An 18,683-nucleotide genomic window follows, 5' to 3' on the forward strand; every position below is an offset into this window, starting at 1 on the left:
GACTGTGTGGCCATTATGACTAAATCACACATTTGCTTTTACTCTTCTGGCACTTTCTCCTCCTGTGAGGACCTCTTATTCCACCCCTCATGCCTTTTGTTCAAAATTCTGATCCTCTATCACCTTCCCCAAGCTCACTCCCAAGTTACTCACTGAGACATTTTCCTATCTTTCCTCCTGCAGCCTCTGCACTGAGTGACTCCTCAGCATCACTGGTTTTAATCTCCATTGCAACTCGCCTTGTCCTCCCTCACTGCGCTCCAATCCTGCACTAACCTCTCCTGCCCATATCCACAGCCACTCCCTCAACCTTCCTTTATCTTAATCAGACCACCTCTGACTACCTCATTCTATTCCACAATGCCCACGTCCCATTAACTCTTTCTTTCAAACCTGTGTCTATACCACAAGTTATTCCCAGCTATCCAGGCCCTTCATTCATGATCCTTCTGCAGGAGTCAATCTGTTCAGATGCTCGCTTATCTTTACCCTATAATGTCTTTGTTCCCAGTCAAATCTGTACTCTCTCCCATGCTAGTCATTTCCCTTGGTATGACCCCCATGCTCATTCCCATCAAGACCAAGGGTTGCAGACTTGAGCTTATCTAATGCAAAACTTGTTGAAACATTCACCACCAGATCTGGCTGGATCGCATCTACCACCATCAGACCTAACAAAACCATCTCCAATCTGCTATCATCACTCTCCCCCTCAAAAAAAAACACTCTTGACCCCTCTGTCCTTGCAAATCGCCACGTCATCGTCGATCTTTCATCTCTCTTCAAAGTTCTTTAATCTGTTGTCACCTTCAAATCGCTGTCCATCTTTCCTGTAACTCCATGTTTGAATCTTTCCAATCAGGTTTCCATTCCAGCTACAGCACTAAAACAGTCATAATCAAAGTACAATTGACATTCTCTGTGACTGTGACCATTATGCACTATTCCTTCTCATTTATCTCAACTTCTGTGCCTTTGGCACAATTAATCTGTATCATTCTCTTCTAACATCTCTGCTCAATTGTCCAGCCCAGTCAGATTACCTTTACTTGATACCATTCTTAACTATTCAATCTTAGCCAGGGCATCTCCAGCAATGTCATCTCTTGTCAGTGAATCACTATCTGTGGAGTCCCCAAAATATCTATCGCTGGACCCCACCTGGTTATCTACCTACCGCCCCTTGGCAACATCATTCAAACACCTGGGGCCAAATTTTATTGAAGCAGACCCGCATACAGCCGGGAGGTTAGTAGCAGACCAGGAACCCATTTGTAATTGATGTGGCTTTTGCCAGGGCTTTTTAACTCGGCCACAGTATTAGCATCTTTCTTCTGGGTTTCCTGACCAATTGGAGAAGGCGGGTGAGATGAAGCGCTGAATCTGTTCATGAAACTATTTTGAATTAAAGAAACCCTGCTGGGGTCAGAATGGCTGAATTTTGCATTGATCCTGGAGGTGTCAGCAGGAATGGAAAGGAGACCTGGGAGCACTGCTCCTGGGTCTTCAACTCATCCCTGTACATCCTCCTGCTGTGGAATCTAAGGGACTGAAGTGAGATGATGTTTGCTAAGGACAGGAGGATGAGGCCAGCCTCTCATACCAAGCAGGTGTGACTAGAAGTGCAGATGCAGTGAACAGCAGGAGTGTGCTCCCTCGATACAGTGCAGTGTTCCAGAAAGTTCAACGACCTCAGGAGGGCACGAAAGGTGAGTGGCACACCATTTTGCAACCTTCACACTGACCTTTATATGCCCTGCAGCTCCATACATTCCTCCCTCTCCAGGCACCTCCTCAAATCCCCAACTGGGCAGTCAACACTCTCTCTTAACATCTCTCTTCTTTGTGCCATTTCACACCCATGGCTCACAGTCATCCTCCACAAACATTATCCTTCCCTCCTCTCCAGATATTCCATGTCTCACTCACAACTCACTGCTTTCTCTCCTTGTAGAAGAGAGCTCAGAACTCCAGGGAGAGGCAGAGAACTGGTGGGGTGGGGATGGGGGTGGGGGGAGGGTCCAGTGATATTCAACTTGATGGATACTGGCAATGCATGCCCACCTGGTCCACTGGGTATGAGACCTTATTCCTGGAGGCTGCAGATGTCAGCAGTGACCTGTTATGAGCTTCCTGGGGCACTAATGCTCAGACATGTTGAGAGGGTTGAGACACTCTGCCTGTAGACTCTCTCTGTTGGGGATCCCTCCTCCTTTGATCTGGATCTCTGCATCCATCTCTCTATATTGTGGAGTGGCGTGTGGCTGAGATGGCAGCTCCTCTTGTTCCTCAATAGAGGTTCAGGGTAGAACTGCGTAAGTTGCTCTTAAGGTATAGTGATGGCTGGCAGCTGGGAAGTGCAGATCAAGGTTGTGAAGTGCCAGACAGGTCACCAATGTCTTGGAAGTTAGGCTATCAGCTGTGGAGAATTAAGAGCACAGTGTCAGAAGAAGCACTGAGCAGTAGCCTCTTACCTAGGCAGGGTTACAGCTAGTCATTTTCACTGTTTGAAGGTTTCCCAGTCTGTCAGTTACATTGAAGTAGCATTCCCCGCTGTGCACTCACCTCATTGACTCTGGTGGGTCAGTTTGGGAAACCTTTATGCTGGCTGTTAAAGCCAGAATACTAGGTTAAATCTTAAATTAATTACCTCTTTGCATATGTCAATTACTTACCTAACAGCTCTGTGAGGGTTCTCTGCTTGCCTACAAACCCAACTGGGTTGAACCCAGAAATGGCAGGCATCATGCCACTTTTTGGGTGTTTAATCACCACCTCTACCCCGCCCTACTAGTTGACTGCTCACACCTGAATCCAACTCCCCTTGGCAGTTAAAATTCTGCCCCTGGTATCTGCTTCCACATACGTGCTGACAGCATCCAGCTCTACTTTTCCATCATCACCTCTCTGGACCCAGCCACTGTGTCTGTGCTGTTAGGTTGTTAACCCTGTCATAGATGAGTGGTAATTTCCTCCATTTAAACATTGGGAAGACCAAAGTCTTGGCCTGTTTGACGAAATTTGTACCCTCATCATCAATTCCTTCCTCCACCTCGACCTTTGTGCTAGAATAGACCAGGCTCTTTAAAACCCAGAATCCTATTTGATCCCAAGCTGGCTTCCAGTCATGTATACTCTCCATTAGAAAGGCCAGCTACTTCCACCATTACAACATCACTTGCATTTGTTTCTCCCTCAGCCCACCTGCTTCTGAAGCCTTCATTCATGCCTTTGTCATTTCCACATTTGATGATTCCAGTGCTCTACATGTCAGTCCCCCATTCACCACCCTACAAATTTATCCTATTTCTCATCAGCCCCTGCTCACCCATTAGTGTTTGTGCTTGTGCACCCACATTGGCCCTGGTTCTGTCAAAGCCTCAAACTTAAAATTATCACCCTCACCTTTAACTCTCCTTATTATTGCATTATTTCCAATCTCTAAACATTTCCAATGTTTTGCAACACTCCCAAGTTTTCTGCCATCCACCAATTCTCGTCTCTTGTACATCTTCCACTCCTTTAGTGCCACTATCAGTGGTCATGCCTTCAGCTAGCAAGAACCTAAGTTCTGGAGTTCACTCCTTAAACCTGGTCACCTGCCTCTCATCATTTACAACTCTTCTTTAAAACTCACTTCTCTGAATAAGTATTTAGTCACCCCATTGAACATCACTTTTTGCCAATTACTTTAAATCTGTGCCCTCTCGTTCTTGATCCTTTCATGAGTGGGAACAGTTTTTCCCTATCTACTCTCCCCTCTTGATTTTGAATGATGACCTCCTGTGCTGTATTATATGTACAATAGTATAGGGATTATTTGCTTTTTTGCAACATTTTGCTTGGATTTAATGAGGTGAATTAAAACACCTTAAAATCCATTTAGGATTAATGACAACAACATCTTGCATTTATGTAGTACCTCTGATGTAGAAATGATCTCAAGCTGCCTCAGTCACATTAGAAAGATAAACAGCAAGCCAAAGAAGGAGTAATTAGCAGGGATGGCTGAAATGTCAGAGGAGAGGTAGATCTCTCTATCCTTAAACCCTACATTGTTGACCAAGCTTTTGGACACCTTTTCCTAACATGTCTTTGACTTGATGTCAATTTTTTTGTCTAATTACACTCCTGTGAAGCACCACTGGGATGCTGTATTATGCTAAAATTGCTATATAAGTGTATGTTGTTGCTTTAAGAGGGTCCTTAAAGGAGAAGAGGCAATTGGAGAGGGAGTAGCATGGAACGATAATCTCCGAATCCCAAAAAGGGTGGCTCTGCTTTTTAATATAGTCCTGAACTGCTGATACTCCCTCAGTAGAAACTCTTAGTTAGTCCTACCTGTGCTGTTGTTACCCATGTGGATCACAACAATTGAATCGTTCAAGTTCTTCTGCAGCCCTGAGTCTTTAACCTTGGCACCGGGCAGGCAACACAGCCTCGAGGACTCACGGTCTTGGCTGCAGAGAACTGTATCTATCCCCCTACCTATACTATCCCCTACTACTGCTATGTTCTGTTTCACTCCACCTCCCAAGCCCCTTATACCATCACTGTGCCACGGTCAGTTTGCCCATCCTGCAGTCCCTGCTATCGCCTGCACAAGCTGCTGGACAATTGCAAGGACCAAGGTTCCTCCATTGATACCTTTTGGATCCCCATACTTGCCCCTCTTACAGTCACACCCTTCTCTCCCTGACCATGGACCAGATATGAAGAACCTAGCTTAAGGGGTGTAATTGCCTCCTGGAACAAAGTGTCCAGGTAACTTTCCCCCTCCCTGATGGATCACAATGTCCAAAGCTCAGGCTCCAGCTGGTCAACTCTGAGCTGAAGTTCCTCAAGCTGCAGATGTAGATCACACAGGTTCACTGAGTTCAACAATTTTAGATCATGAACTCTATCCTCCATCCCCACCCCCTTTCCGATTCCCCCTTTTTTTCTAATAATTTATATAGATTTTTCTTTTTCCGCCTATTTCCATTATTTTTAAATGCATTTCCATCCATTGTTTTATCTGTATCTTTTAGCCTATTTCAATCCCTTCCCTTCACCCCGCCCCCACTAGGACTATCTGTACCTTAATTGTCCTGCTTTCTACCCTTAATTAGCACATTCCTTAGATAATATCACCACCTTCAACACCTTTTTGTCCGTTTGTCTATGACATCTTTTGGCTATCTCCACCTATCACTGGCCCTCTATCCAGCTCTTCGTGTCCTACCACCCCTTAAACCAGCTTATATTTCACCTCTTTTCTATTTTTACTTAGTTCTGTTGAAGAGTCATAAGGACTTGAAACGTTAACTGTGTACCTCTCCGCAGATGCTGCCAGACCTGCTGAGTTTTTCAAGGTATTTTTATTTTTGTTTTAGATCAGACAGGTGTCTACCAGCTCCCATATATAGCTACATCACCTGCCCTGCCATTCTTATTGCATTTTATTTACCAATTAGGTTTCAAGTTTAGAAATATCACTCAACAATTATCCTTAGTCATATTATGTAGTTTAACTAATTATGTTATAAATTTAATACAACACTTGTATCACCCCTGTACCAGTTTAAAATACTGCCCCAGTTTAGAGAGGAGAAAAAAAGCTTAAAACTCACCAACCAATCATCTACCTGTTCACCTAATTAATGCTTCTGGGTCTCAGCTCTCTGGTCTTGCTGCCTCCAGCTCCCTCTCTTGGACCACTTTTTTTTGCAAAAGGCTATCGAGTATCACCTCCTTCTCCGAACTGAATTCCGTCACTTACCAAATTCCCATGGTTAAGCACTCGGTCTTGCTGCACTCAGCCTTGAGCTTCCAGCTTTGTGTGACAATGTGTGACAGTTTAGCTCATGTCCAAGTAAGTTAGGGAGATTTCCATAATGTAATTAACTTATAAAGACCGAAAAGAGTGAAGAAAAATTATCAGACAGAATCTGTTAAAATAATTTTGTCTGCTTCTAGATGGAATTCCCAGGATGTAAGATTTTACTAAAACTGTATTCTATATTTTTCCCTGGCAACGGTCTGAGATTAAGCCACTTTGTTCACAACCTTGGCGTCGCAATTGATCTTGAGATGAGCTTCTGACCTCATTCGTGCTATCTCAACCCGCCTTCATAACATCATTTGACTTTTCCCCTCTCTCTGCTCATCTGCTGCTGAAAGCCTCATCCATGTCTTCATTGCCTCTAGACTCAACTATTCCAATGCACTGCTGGCCTGTCTCCCACAGTCTACCCTCCATAAATTTGAGGCCATCCAAAACTCTGCTGTCCTTGTCTTAACTTGCAGAAAATTAGCCCCACTCTTTTTTACTACCTTTTTATGATTTATATGGCTATAGAAGGCATTTGGATTCCCTTATATGTTAACTGCCAGTTTCTTCTCATACTCTCTGCTTTACTTTGCTTTTTTAATTCACCTGTGAACCTTTTATATTCAGCCTGCTTCTCAGTTTTTTATCTATTTAACATCTGTTGTAAGCACACTTTTTCTGCTTATCCTTAACCTCTATCGCTTTCATCTTCCAGGGAGCTCTGGATTTGTATGCCCTCTCTTTCCCCTATGATGGAATATACTTGACTGTACTTGAATTATCTCTTCGTTAAAGACAGTCCGTTGTTCAGTTAGTTTTGCCTGATATCTTTGATTCCAATTTAATTGGATCAGATCCATTTTTACCCCATTAAAGTTGGCTTTCCCCCAGTTAATTATTCTTACTCTGGATTGTTCCTTGTCCCTTTCCATACCCAACCAGAACCTTATGATTAAATGATCACTGTCCCCTAAATGTTCCCCTACTGATCCAATTGGCTCACCTGATCCCTGAGAACCAGGTCTAGCAGTACCCCCTTTCTCATTGGATTGGACACATACTGCTGTAAAAAATTCTCCTGAAAAATAGAAACTAGGAGCAGGAGTAGGCCATTTGGCCCTTTGAGCCTGCTCTGTCATTCATTATGATCATGGCTGATCATCCAACTCAATAGCCTGCTCTCGCTTTCTCCCCATATCCTTTGATCCCTTTCACCCCAAGAGCTATATCTAACTCCTTCTTGAAAACATACAATGTTTTGGTCTCAACTACTTTCTGTGGTAACAAATACCACAGGCTCTCTCTGGGTGAAGAAATTTCTCCTCATCTCAGACTGTGACCCCTGGTTCTGGACTCCCCCACCATTGGGACATCCTTCCTGCATCTACCCTGTCTAGTCCAGTTAGAATTTTATAGGTTTCTATGAGATCCCCCCTCATTCTTCTGAACTCCAGCGAATATAATCCTAATTCACTCAATCTCTCCTCATATGTCAGTCCCGCCATCCCAGGAATCAGTCAGGTAAACCTTCACTGCACTCCCTCTATAGCGAGTACATCCTTCCTCAGATAAGGAGACCAAAACTGCACACAATATTCCAGGTGTGATCTCACCAAGGCCCTGTACAATTGTAGCAAGACATCCCTGCTCCTACTCAAATCTTCTGGCTATGAAGGCCAACATACCATTTGCTGCCTTTACCACATGCTGCACCTGCATGCTTACCTTCAGTGACTAGTGTATGAGGACACCCAGGTCTCGTTGCACATTCTCCCCTCTCAATTTATAGCCATTCAGATAATAATCTGCCTTCCTGTTTTTGCTACCATAGTGGATAAACTCACATTTATCCACATTATACTGCATCTGCCATGCATTTGCCCACTCACTCAGCTTGTCCAAATCACACTGAAGCATCTCTGCATCCTCCTCACACTCATCCTCCCACCCAGCTTTGTGTCATCTGCAAATTTGGAGATATTACATTTAATTCCCTCATCTAAATCATTAATATACGTTGTGAATAACTGGGGTTCCAATACCAATCCCTGCGGTACCCCACTAGTCACTGCCTGCCATTTGGTAAAAGACCCGTTTATTCCTACTCTTTGTTTCCAGTCCGCCAATCAGTTTTCCATCCATCTCAATACACCACCCCCAATCCCATGCGCTTTAATTTTACACACTAATCTCTTATGTGAGACTTTGTCGAAAGCCTTCTGAAAGTCCAAATGAACTATATCCACTGGCGCCCCCTCATCAACTTTACTAGTTACATCGTCGAAAAATCCCAGTGGATTTGTCAAGCATGATTTCCCTTTCATAAATCCATGCTGACTCTGTCCGATTCTGCCACTGTTTTCTAAGTGCTCAGCTATTAAATCATTTATAATGGACACTAGAATTTTCCCCACTACTGATGTCAGGCTGACTGGTCTATAATTCCCTGTTTTCTCTCTACCTCCCTTTTTAAATAGTGGGGTTACATTAGCTACCCTCCAATCTGTAGGAACTGTTCCAGAGTCTATAGAATCTTGAAAGATGACTACCAATGCATCCACTATTTCTAGGGCCACTCTAGGAACTGTTGTCGCTCTCTGTCCTTTACACTGCTACCATCTCCACATATATTCAGATAATTCAAGTCTTTCATTATAATTACTCTATAATTCTTGCACCTCTCTGTAATTTCCTTGACTGCGATCAACTTCTCGGCGTTTTGGTGAGAGTAATGGCAAAGCACCCTTTTGGTGTAGTGCAAGTAATAGCACAATACATTAATAACATTTTCTCTCTCTGCACGTACAGCACAACCTACAATGTAGATTTGCCATTACGATGGCACACATTTTCAGGAAATTCTGGGCTGTTGTATGTAACATTAGTAATTTATTTTGAATAATCAACATTCATATAGTGTCTTGTAACATCAGAAATGGTCTTGGGGCATGTCACTAGAGAGGAGAGATGCAAAGAGTTTTTGGTGTGAAAATTCCAGAGCTTAGACAGTTGAAAGCTTGGTTACCAATGCTGGGCCAAAGGTATGGTGAATACAGGATTGGAGGAATGCAGACTTATTGGAGGGCCTTGGGCTGGGAGAGTTTGTAGAGAGAGGATGGGGTGAGGCCATGGAGAGATCTAGGCCCAGGGTTGTGCATTTTAAAGTTGAGGTGCTGATGGACAGAATCCAATGTAGGTCATGGAGTGAATGGGATTTGGTGCAGTTTAGAACATAGGCAGCAGAACTTTGGATGAGTTTAAGTTTATGAAGGGCGGAAGATGGGATCCTGGTCAGGACAGCTTTGGGATAGTCCAGTCTGAAGGTAACCAAACGTGGATGAAGGTTTCAGTAGCAGATGAGCTGAGGGAGGGCAGAGATGGTTCGTTAAGGAGGCAATCATTGTGATGGATAGGAAATTGGGTAAGCTCAGGGTTAAATGGGACATTGTTATTGCAAAGAGTTTGGCTTAGCCTCTGACAGTGGTCAATGGAATCCATGGAGAGGGAGCTGAGTTTGAGGAATGAAGGAAGCCATTGTTTAAATATAACTTACAAAATGAACAAAATTCTGAAAAAAAATACAAAATGCTGGAAATACCAGGAAGTCAGCATCCAGAAATAAATATTTGAGCTAAGTATTTTGTTGGGTTAAGGATGGTTTCTAATTCCTAATTTGGCGATTTTTAAAAAAAACTGTAAAACGACACTTCTGTATAAATGTACATTGAAAAAAAATCAGCTTTCGTATCAGGGACATAATACAAAAGGTGGCACAGCTCTTCCTCTTTCTCCTCATCATTTCCAGTAAAGTGTTTTTTTTCATTGTTACGGTAAATCCGGCTCCTTTTTGACACTCCCTAATCGCTGGGACGAATAGGATGCGACAGTCGTATGAAATAACCCTGCCTCCCGGAAAAAGATTATATTAAAAAAAAAAGTGGGTGGGGGCGATCTTTTTTGTGGCTCAGTAATTCGGTGGAGAGCGGCTTGGTGTGTGGCTGTGTTCCGTGAGCGGAGCGCACATTACAGTTTGAGCCGGTCGGATTTCTTGATCTGCCTCCGCCGCCCTCTACCCTCTAACCCAAGGCAAATCCGAGCCCACCTCCCACTGCAGCTGCCGGTATACCGCACGCCGCCGGGCTTTCTTGCGGGATGATTCTGGACAGAGGCAGCGAGAACGGCAGCGATCCGGAGAGCTGTATGATGTCGAGTCCCATAAACCTGGGTTACTTTTTCCAGAGCTCCCCGGCAGCCAGTGAGCCGTGCTCCCCGCCTACCCCCAGCTCTCCGCAGTCAGACTCAGACTCTCAGAGTGGCGCCTCAGAGAGAAGCTGCAGGAGCGCAGGTACCGTCAACTTTCCCTGCTCGGTGCTCTCAATTCTTATCTTTAAAATCTGGTTTCCGCTTTTCCTATTCCCAGGGTTTTAAAATAACTTCACGACTTGTTCTCAAACTTCCAATCTAGCCCACTCAGCTGTCTTTCTCCTCCTATATAAACCTTTCCCCTTGTTAATTAAGGATTTTGTTCTGGAGTGTTTTCCCTCTCCGACTTGTTCCCCGCCTCGATTAGCCGTTTTGTTTTAACCTTGAGTTTTAATCAGTATAATCGCGTCGAGCTGGTTAAAAGTGGAGGTGAAGGGACGCATTACCCACCCCACACACACACACCCCCGGCATCTGAAAAATTTCTCTCTCAACGTTTAAAATCTAAAAACTGGAACGAACCAAATCACTTACTGAGCCAACAGCACTTAAGCATCGCAGTTTAAAAGCCCGTTTTCACAGCGAACCGATTAAAATCACATTGAAACTGAAATTGGAGTACCTCGTACAGCAGAGTGTTGATTTTCTAAAATGATTATTCCGTGTGTTTCCAAGCAACTTGAGCTTTCATTTCCTCATTTGTTTGTGTGTGTGTAGAAAAAAAGAGCGAGTGATCTGCGGTTGGTGGATTTTCCACTTTCTTCGGCTTGTTGAGGTTATTTGTTATTCACTTTCTCCCTAACAGCCCACTCTGGCACAGAGAGGTCTGAAAGACGACATTTCCAAGGAGTTCGAGTGAAGAATCCTGTTAAGGAGCTCCTTAACAATTTCAGGAACATCCGCAGAGGCAACAACCTGGAAAATTATGCGGTAACACCTCACCTAATTTTATTCAGCCTTTTGGTTTTTTTTAATGCAGTGAATAGTTTAAGCCATTACAAGTTTTTTTTTAAATGTAAAAAGCTAATTATCTGTTAAAATAAAACTTAAAGGTTTTTGTTTCTTATGGTCAAGCTTACTCGTAATGTTTACATTTTTAATGCATTAATTTGCAATAATCTTAGGCTAAATTCATGTAGATTTTGTAGACTAGATGAAAGAACGTGGTGGAAAATAATTAACAGAATTTTTTTCTCCTTCAATGTAGCCCCAATTGAAGTCAAAAGAAGAACAGATTTCTGGTAAGTAATTTGCTTGCCACTTTGTAATTCTGGCCAAAATGCTCCATTATTCACTGTACAGAGTTAATAATCTGTTTCCCTCTTTAACAGAAATAAGAAGTCTCCTGGTCAGGGGAAAAAGATCAGCTTTGGAGAATCTGTCTGATGCACCTCCTTATAAACAATCACCAGCACATACATCATCTTATTTGCTGGTAAAATATCCAACTATTTTTCTTTCAAAATGCAATTTTAGATTAATTACCTCTGGATTATTTCTGTGATCTTAGCTTTACGATTACAGATGACACTAATATCGATTGGATGCCTTCAAGAATCTGAAGGGGACAAATAATGGCATTATCATTTTGGCAAAAGATGAAACCTGTTGTATGGGAACTTCAGTCTTGTTACTTTTTTGCTAGACCTGTAGACAGATCTAATGGGAACATTAATTAATTATGCCAGTAGTAAACCACTTAAATGTCTTTGACTTGACTGATGTCCATACGTGTCTCTTTTTCATTAGACTCCACCCCAGACACCAAACTCTGTTGAGAATTCAGATGGAGCCTACAAAACTGAACTAAGGAATGATGTAAATCCAGATGCTCTTCAGGATATAATAAAAATGTTGCAGAATGACACCCATCAGATCTCCCTGAACACAGTCCAGGTCAGCTGGGCCAGTTTTGCCAAGAATGACCAAGTTTTTCAGGGAAAAAGAGAATTGCACACAAACAGTTATGTGCAGGACCTCCAGCACAGCCAGCTGTCCCCTGGACAGTGCCAGGACTTGCAGCAATTCCAAGTCCATAGCCCACCTCAAGTCACAGGGCAGCATAAAGGTTTTCAACCATTTCAAGGTGTAGATCATTCTCCAAGTTACCAGCAGCTACTGCCCAATGGACAGCTCCAAGATTATCAACAGGTGTCTAGTGAATTTCCACAGTTTACGACTGACTTTCAAGTACATCCTAACCCTTCTCTGTCTGAGGGGTACCCAATTCCTCAAAACCAACCTTTGGGTGGTCAACCATCATCTGAATTTTATATTCCAGGTTGCAGCTCCCTGCAACCCAATATTCAGGAAGAAATATCTCATCCTGCCTCCATGTACTATCCTATACAACCTCAAGGCAAGTCCTTCTTTCAATGGCAAGTTGAACAAGAAGAGAAGAAATTATCCAACCTTACCCAAGAGCAACTTCTTTCCAAAGACTGTGATGGCGACACGTAAGTATTATTGAATCTTTGTTTCAGTATATTCAGTGTGTAGTGAAAATATAAAAAAATGTTGAGGGGTCGGTTCCTGAGCCTCTTCTAATGCTACTTGCTGGCTGGTCCCTATATTGTGTACAAGAAATATTCTGTAATACAGTTCCTTCCTTTCCCTCGCCACCCCCAGCCCCCTCTCTCTATCTCTATCTCTCTCTTGAAGAAGAGTGTTTACGCTTTACAAAAAGCCTCCCATCAGCATCACTGCAGGATGGAGCTATTGTTTATGGCAATTATGGATATGCAACTGTATTCTTTACTTTGAGATGCACTGTGTTGGAGCTGCAGAACATCCTCTTGGGTACCAAGCCCTAAGAGGGCATTGGTGACCATGGACCTCCATGTTAATCATGCTCTGGAGGTGCAGAACACAGCTATCTTAATCTAATATACATAGAAAATTCCCTCTTTTAGGTGTTAAGTAGCACATTCATACCTATCCCTATTGAGGGGCTTGACAAGTTTGAGGTTCAGATCTGGTTATGTTCTGTCAAACAAAATAGTCAGTACCAGCAATTTTCACCCTAATAATTTATTGAAACTTTTATTGTCTAGGAAAGGTGGAAAGGTGTCTAGCTGGTGCTACTCACTGTGAGAGGCTTGGTATTTTATAATTGGGGTGCTAATTTTTTGCATTAAAGTACAGGGTAGTAGTGCTGCAGTAGAAATATAGATTAGGCTACAATGCTGCAGTACATATGGCTTCATTTCTGAAAATTAAGGATTGCATTTAGTGGCTAGGACCTAAAGAGTGAAGAGTCTGAATGATTATAGTGCAAACACCTTTGTTTTATAAGCTTAAAGGTACATTATGTTTACATTTTCCAGTCTACTGCATATTGCTGTTGCACAGGGCAGACGGGCTCTTGCATATGTCCTTGGGAAGAAAATGGCTACGATTAACATGATGGATGTTAAAGAACACAATGGCCAGGTAGGATACATTGACACATCAATCATTTACTTGACATTGTCATGGTTGAGGGGTGCATGAGTTGAAAAAGTGAGATTTTAGATCAAATTGTTTAAAGTCATCTTTTGAAGTTAAGGGGTAGATCTCATTAAAGCCTTATTCGCAATGCAGTCAATGATTACTTCAGCAAGATGTTGAACGTTATCATTAATGTTTAACATTAATTAACTTGTTTTTCAGTAATGGTCGAAGTTGCAGTTACGAAATGGCTGATTAGCTCATTACTCTGGTTGCTTATCAAAAAAGCTGTGTTATCAGTTAGCCATTTGTTTTGTCATTAGTTTCCTTGTATGGGTTGGTCATTTGTCAAATGTTACAGTAGTTTTTTTTCTCTTAATAGAGTGCTTTGCAGGTAGCTGTTGCTGCCAACCAGCACCTGATTGTTCAGGATCTGGTCAACCTTGGAGCACAACTGAACACTTCAGACCGCTGGGGCAGAACACCACTACATGTGATCGCAGAAAAAGGTTTTGTTCAAGTGCTTCTGGTAGGTGTCTTTCTTGGTTGAGGAACCTTTTTATGATCCTTGATAATCTAGAGAGGTACCAATCTCAGGAGGTTGTTGTAACCTGCAGAAGTGTGAGCTTCACAATTGAACAATTTCACCATGATTTCCCAAACACCAATTATGGTAACATTAAGGACAAAAGTACACCTTTGTAAATATTTCATGTTTTGGCTTATATTGAAATTATTAAGTGCAGTTTTAAGATGTGTTCCATTATAGGTTGCCCTAGCCTAAAAGGTTCTTGTATGGTTTTGGGACTTCTATTGGAACTTATAGGAGGAAATAGCCTAGAAGACAGTTTTAAATTATGAACCACAATTTGAACACCTCTTAACTATCCATTTCCATTCACTAGAGTCTACTGTGAGTAGCAAACCAGCATTTCGTTTGTATCTACCTCAACCCCATCTCTTTGATCAAACTTGTCACATCTTGATCTCCCCTTGACTTCATGCCCATTTCTTTAAATTACATCTCGGAAGGACCATGGGATATTTTGTATTTCAATGATGTTATGTTGCATATAATTTTTTTTAAAAAAAGTATTTTATAAATATTATCACTAAAAAGTGACATTTTGTTTCATTTGTAATATTTAATTAAGTAGACTCTTTTTTAAGTATCTGCCATTTTTTATTTTTTAGTTGCCTATCATTTACTTACAAATCCTTTTTTATGTTTCTGTGTAGGCCATTGAAAAGGGAACAGCACTAAATTACCAGCATCTCAATCTCGAAGTTACAAACTTTGATGGTAAGATCAATTACTATCTTTTTATTGATGGTTATTCAAATAGTCTGATATCCAACTTACTCATGAAATGAATCTGATTATGGACAAAAGTGCACCTTTAATGGATATTACCTTTTTGCATTTGGATTATGTCCATAATAATTTTCAACAAATCAAACAGGGTTTCTCAAACTTTAGTTAGTAAAAGAAAAGGCAGTGCAAAAGGGGGTTTTATACATTTGTGTGTGCGCTAAAGCAATTTGCATAAGGTCTTTGTTTACATTCACTGCTAGCCATAAACAACTACTCGTAATTTTGAATTTTCCTCCTGTTTTAGGTATGACTGCTCTACACTGTGCTGTTCAGGCCCAGAACCGTGTGCTGCACGAGCTACAGAAGAAAATTCATCAGCAGCCTCCATCTGTTGAGGTGCAGGAACTGGCCATGAAAAGCAAGGGCTTGTTGGAAACAATTAAAACCCTTTTGCAGATGGGGGCATCAATTGAAACTCGGGTGAGTTCAGCTCTGATGCAATGAGTGATCAAGCCACATGGAAAAGCAAACACCATTACATAGTTGTGCATATTTGAATTTAATTGCAAAGATTAAATTAATGGTGTTCATTGTAAACAAAGTTGAGGTGGCCTGTGACATGCTCTAATCAACATGTTAACTTTCCCTAGGATCGGAAGAGTGGCCGTACACCTCTGCATTTGGCTGCTGAGGAAGCAAATGTTGACATTCTGCGTCACTTTCTTGAGCAACCAACGAGCCTTAATGTTGTAAATGCTAAGGTAAGAGACAACCCAGACACCTGTCGACTACTCATTTGATGAAGGGGATTTGTTGCAGTGAACTAAGTATTTGATATTTATATGGGTCTTTTAACATTGACTTTGCTAAGATCCCTGGCATTTCATCACTGTAGTAATACTATTGAATATCACTTTGCAAGACTTCTTATAACTTCTCAACATAAGTGTTACCTTGATGTGAAAATACAAATTAAATTCAAAAATTGACTGCATCAGCTTTTAAATAAATTTGTCTGGTGTGCCCATGTTGTAGTCAGGAGAATATTTTGAGGAAATGTCCAGTGTTGATATTTCTATTGTTGATAGAGTTTTTGATCATCTTACAGGCGTATAATGGCAACACTGCTCTTCATGTCGCAGCGGGCATGCAAGACCGGGTTAGTCAGGTAGACGCTGTCCGGCTTCTGATGAGGAAAGGAGCTGATCCTAGTGCCAGAAACCTGGAGAATGAACAACCAGTGCATCTGGTGCCAGATGGTGCAAGAGGAGAAGAGGTGAGTGAGGCAGAGCAGTTATCCATTTATCAAAAAGTGTTCCAGAATTTTGACAGTGGATGTGACCTGGAAATTATTTAATAGGAGAAAAATGAATGGAAAAGAATAAAAATAGCTTCCTTATAAATTAAGATTGAATAAAGAAAAAGTAAATCTTAAACCCATTTCTTTAATAATCACTATCACTTTTTTTATTTGCAGGTTAAGCGCATTTTGAAGGGGAAAGCTGTCCAGTCAAGAGTGCCTAACTTCTGATTTCCTGTTTCAGAAAATTTTCCTGTCACCCCCACTGTCAGTTAGGCAGTCGTGTTAGATTTGTACAGAGATATTTGCTAGCTACTGGCAAATGTGTGTTGTTTCTTTGAAAGAAACTTTCATTGTTGACTACTGTGTAGTATTTAGTAAAATAATGGTAGTATTAACCAGTATCTTGTTTTAAACTGTGCGCGCATTATACAATTTGTGAAGTAAAAATGTATGGGCTTCAGCTGACTTTTAAGATGCGTTTTTTAAAAAAATGTATTCCAAAGGATCAGTGCAACAATGTGTAGTTATGATCAGGTGCATATATCTACTTAGAAATTTAAAAACATAACTCCAGTATATTTAAATATCATATATGCTTTTGTTGTCTTGAACTAAAGTGTGTCATTTAGTCATAACATTCATTCTACTTAAATTGTTCTGTATGAGTTTTATCTTTGGTTTTGCTGCTGCGAGAGGAATGCAAAAGCTCAGATGTTCAGTAATTTCAAATGTTTTTTGTAAATGAAATCCTGAAAGATTTATTGACTACGCCTTTGGTTTATAGATCTTTTGAGTGAGATGTTTTGGAAGGAAATGTCTAGATATAACCATAGATATGATTTAAATCGAGTGCCTTACAGTTTTTTTTCCAGTGCTGACCCAGATATTTGCCTTGATTCACATGAGCTTTCTTGTCTACTCACAAACTGACATGAGTAGTAAAAGCTTACATTACCCTTACAAATGCATTCTTCTATATGCCGAGTGAATGTATTTTGCTTTGGTGAGGTATGCATTCCTTTAACAAGAGGGCTTTGCTTATTCTTGTACCAGATTTATTGACCAGAGTATTTGTATGGGGCATCCTGAGATAGGTGGATGCACTAATTGAAGTAGAAATGGGTCAAATAAACATTTAATGTGAGAAGGAATTGCACACGTGGTACATTTAAAGAAATAAAACAAGTGATAATGTCAAGGGCAGGTACCTGATGTGAAGAGGTTAGATGGAAATAGGATGTTGAGTATGGAATAGGTTGAATGAAGTCATTTGTGGATGAGAAAGTTAAGGTTGAAGAAGAATTATTTACAGGGTATAATCCAGAAGATGGATTTACAATGCATGCTGAGTGGAACAATGATAGGAAATTGATTGGCATAGATTTGGGTGCAATATAAATTAGTATAAGTGGCAAACCCTCATTTCTGGGTTAATATTTTTATACTATTGGATATCTGTTTGTTTCAACAGGTATATAATTGTAGTTCTCACCGGTAAGGAAGATTTTGTTCTCTAGTATTTGCGTACTTTGTGCTGGATTTAAAAAAAAAATCCTTAGTACTCACTATGATTGTCAAATGTGATTTGCATCTAATTCTTTTCAATAACTGATTTTTAAGAATAGAACAGTTAATATACTGAATTTTGTTGCACTTATTTGATATTTAGTAACTTTTTAATCAAGATAAATGTAAAATTGTGAACTATTTGGCCTTGAAAGAGCTAATAAATCAACTTTCTAGAAGGCTGTTTGTTCAATCATGAAGTTTAATAAAGTATGTCTTGTGGACAGATTCTAACTGTTATTTGACGATAACATTACATTAAATTTTTGATGCACTAGCTGCCTGGTGTCCAGTATGTGACTTGGAGTTGTAAGATTTTCACTACTCTTTGCTCCAACAGTGGTTCCCATAAGTGGACTTTCTAATCTAATTGGTTAAAGCTATGCCTTTGCTTCACGCTGTGGCAGAGGGGCATACCTAAGAGACTAAGGATTAACCCATTTTCAAACAGTGCATTTATCTGGTTAACTACCAAATTCTTTCTGAAGTAACATATTACTGTATACATCAAATCTGAAGTCTAAAGCAACTGCTGTCATTTAGCACGAGTAGTGAGCCATTAGGCCTCAAGCTTTTCTGTCCATCCTGTTAGATCATGGAGGATCAGTACTTCAGGTCCCTTTTTCCTATTGTTGCTCAGTATCCCTTGGTACTGTACCTTACCAAAATCTATCAGTCTCAGTCTTGAAAGTTTAAATTGACCCAGCCAGAGTTTTGCTGTCTCAAATATGAGAAATATGATTTCACTCCTGAATGGCCTGCCTATAGTTAAGATTATGGCCTCTATTTTTGGATTCCTAGCATCCAATTTCTCTGTATCTACCTGATTGAGTCCCTTTATCATTAAATAAAATGATCCTTCAATTTTCTATACGAGAGAACACAAGCCATGTTCATGCCCTGTTTTCATATTTTAGCTCTTTAAGTCGTTGTATAATCCTGGTGAACTTGCACTGTACCCCCTCATGGCCAATATATTCTTTCTGAAGAGGGATGCCCAGTACTCTATACAACTGAAGACTCGATTCAACTGAAGTATAACTTCCTCCATTTTG

At 40.9% G+C, this 18,683-nt stretch overlaps 2 protein-coding genes across 2 annotated transcripts in view; one reads left to right on the forward strand and one right to left on the reverse strand.

Annotated features, from left to right (window-relative positions):
* Nucleotides 1-18,683, reverse strand: part of LOC121290429 (NXPE family member 3-like) — a 265,342-nt gene that overhangs the window by 25,146 nt on the left and 221,513 nt on the right. The gene's annotated exons all lie outside the window — the stretch shown is intronic.
* On the forward strand, nt 9,780-17,903 carry nfkbiz (nuclear factor of kappa light polypeptide gene enhancer in B-cells inhibitor, zeta). Its single transcript, XM_041211529.1, has 12 exons — nt 9,780-10,157; nt 10,821-10,945; nt 11,223-11,256; nt 11,347-11,450; nt 11,765-12,471; nt 13,342-13,447; nt 13,827-13,973; nt 14,684-14,747; nt 15,064-15,239; nt 15,410-15,520; nt 15,868-16,035; nt 16,237-17,903. Exons 1-12 carry the CDS (start codon nt 9,965-9,967, stop codon nt 16,288-16,290), a joined length of 1,989 nt encoding a protein of 662 aa, XP_041067463.1. The 5' UTR covers nt 9,780-9,964; the 3' UTR covers nt 16,291-17,903.

The sequence above is a fragment of the Carcharodon carcharias genome, chromosome 18, assembly GCF_017639515.1.
Source record: "Carcharodon carcharias isolate sCarCar2 chromosome 18, sCarCar2.pri, whole genome shotgun sequence".
Taxonomy (NCBI): Eukaryota; Metazoa; Chordata; class Chondrichthyes; order Lamniformes; family Lamnidae; genus Carcharodon; species Carcharodon carcharias.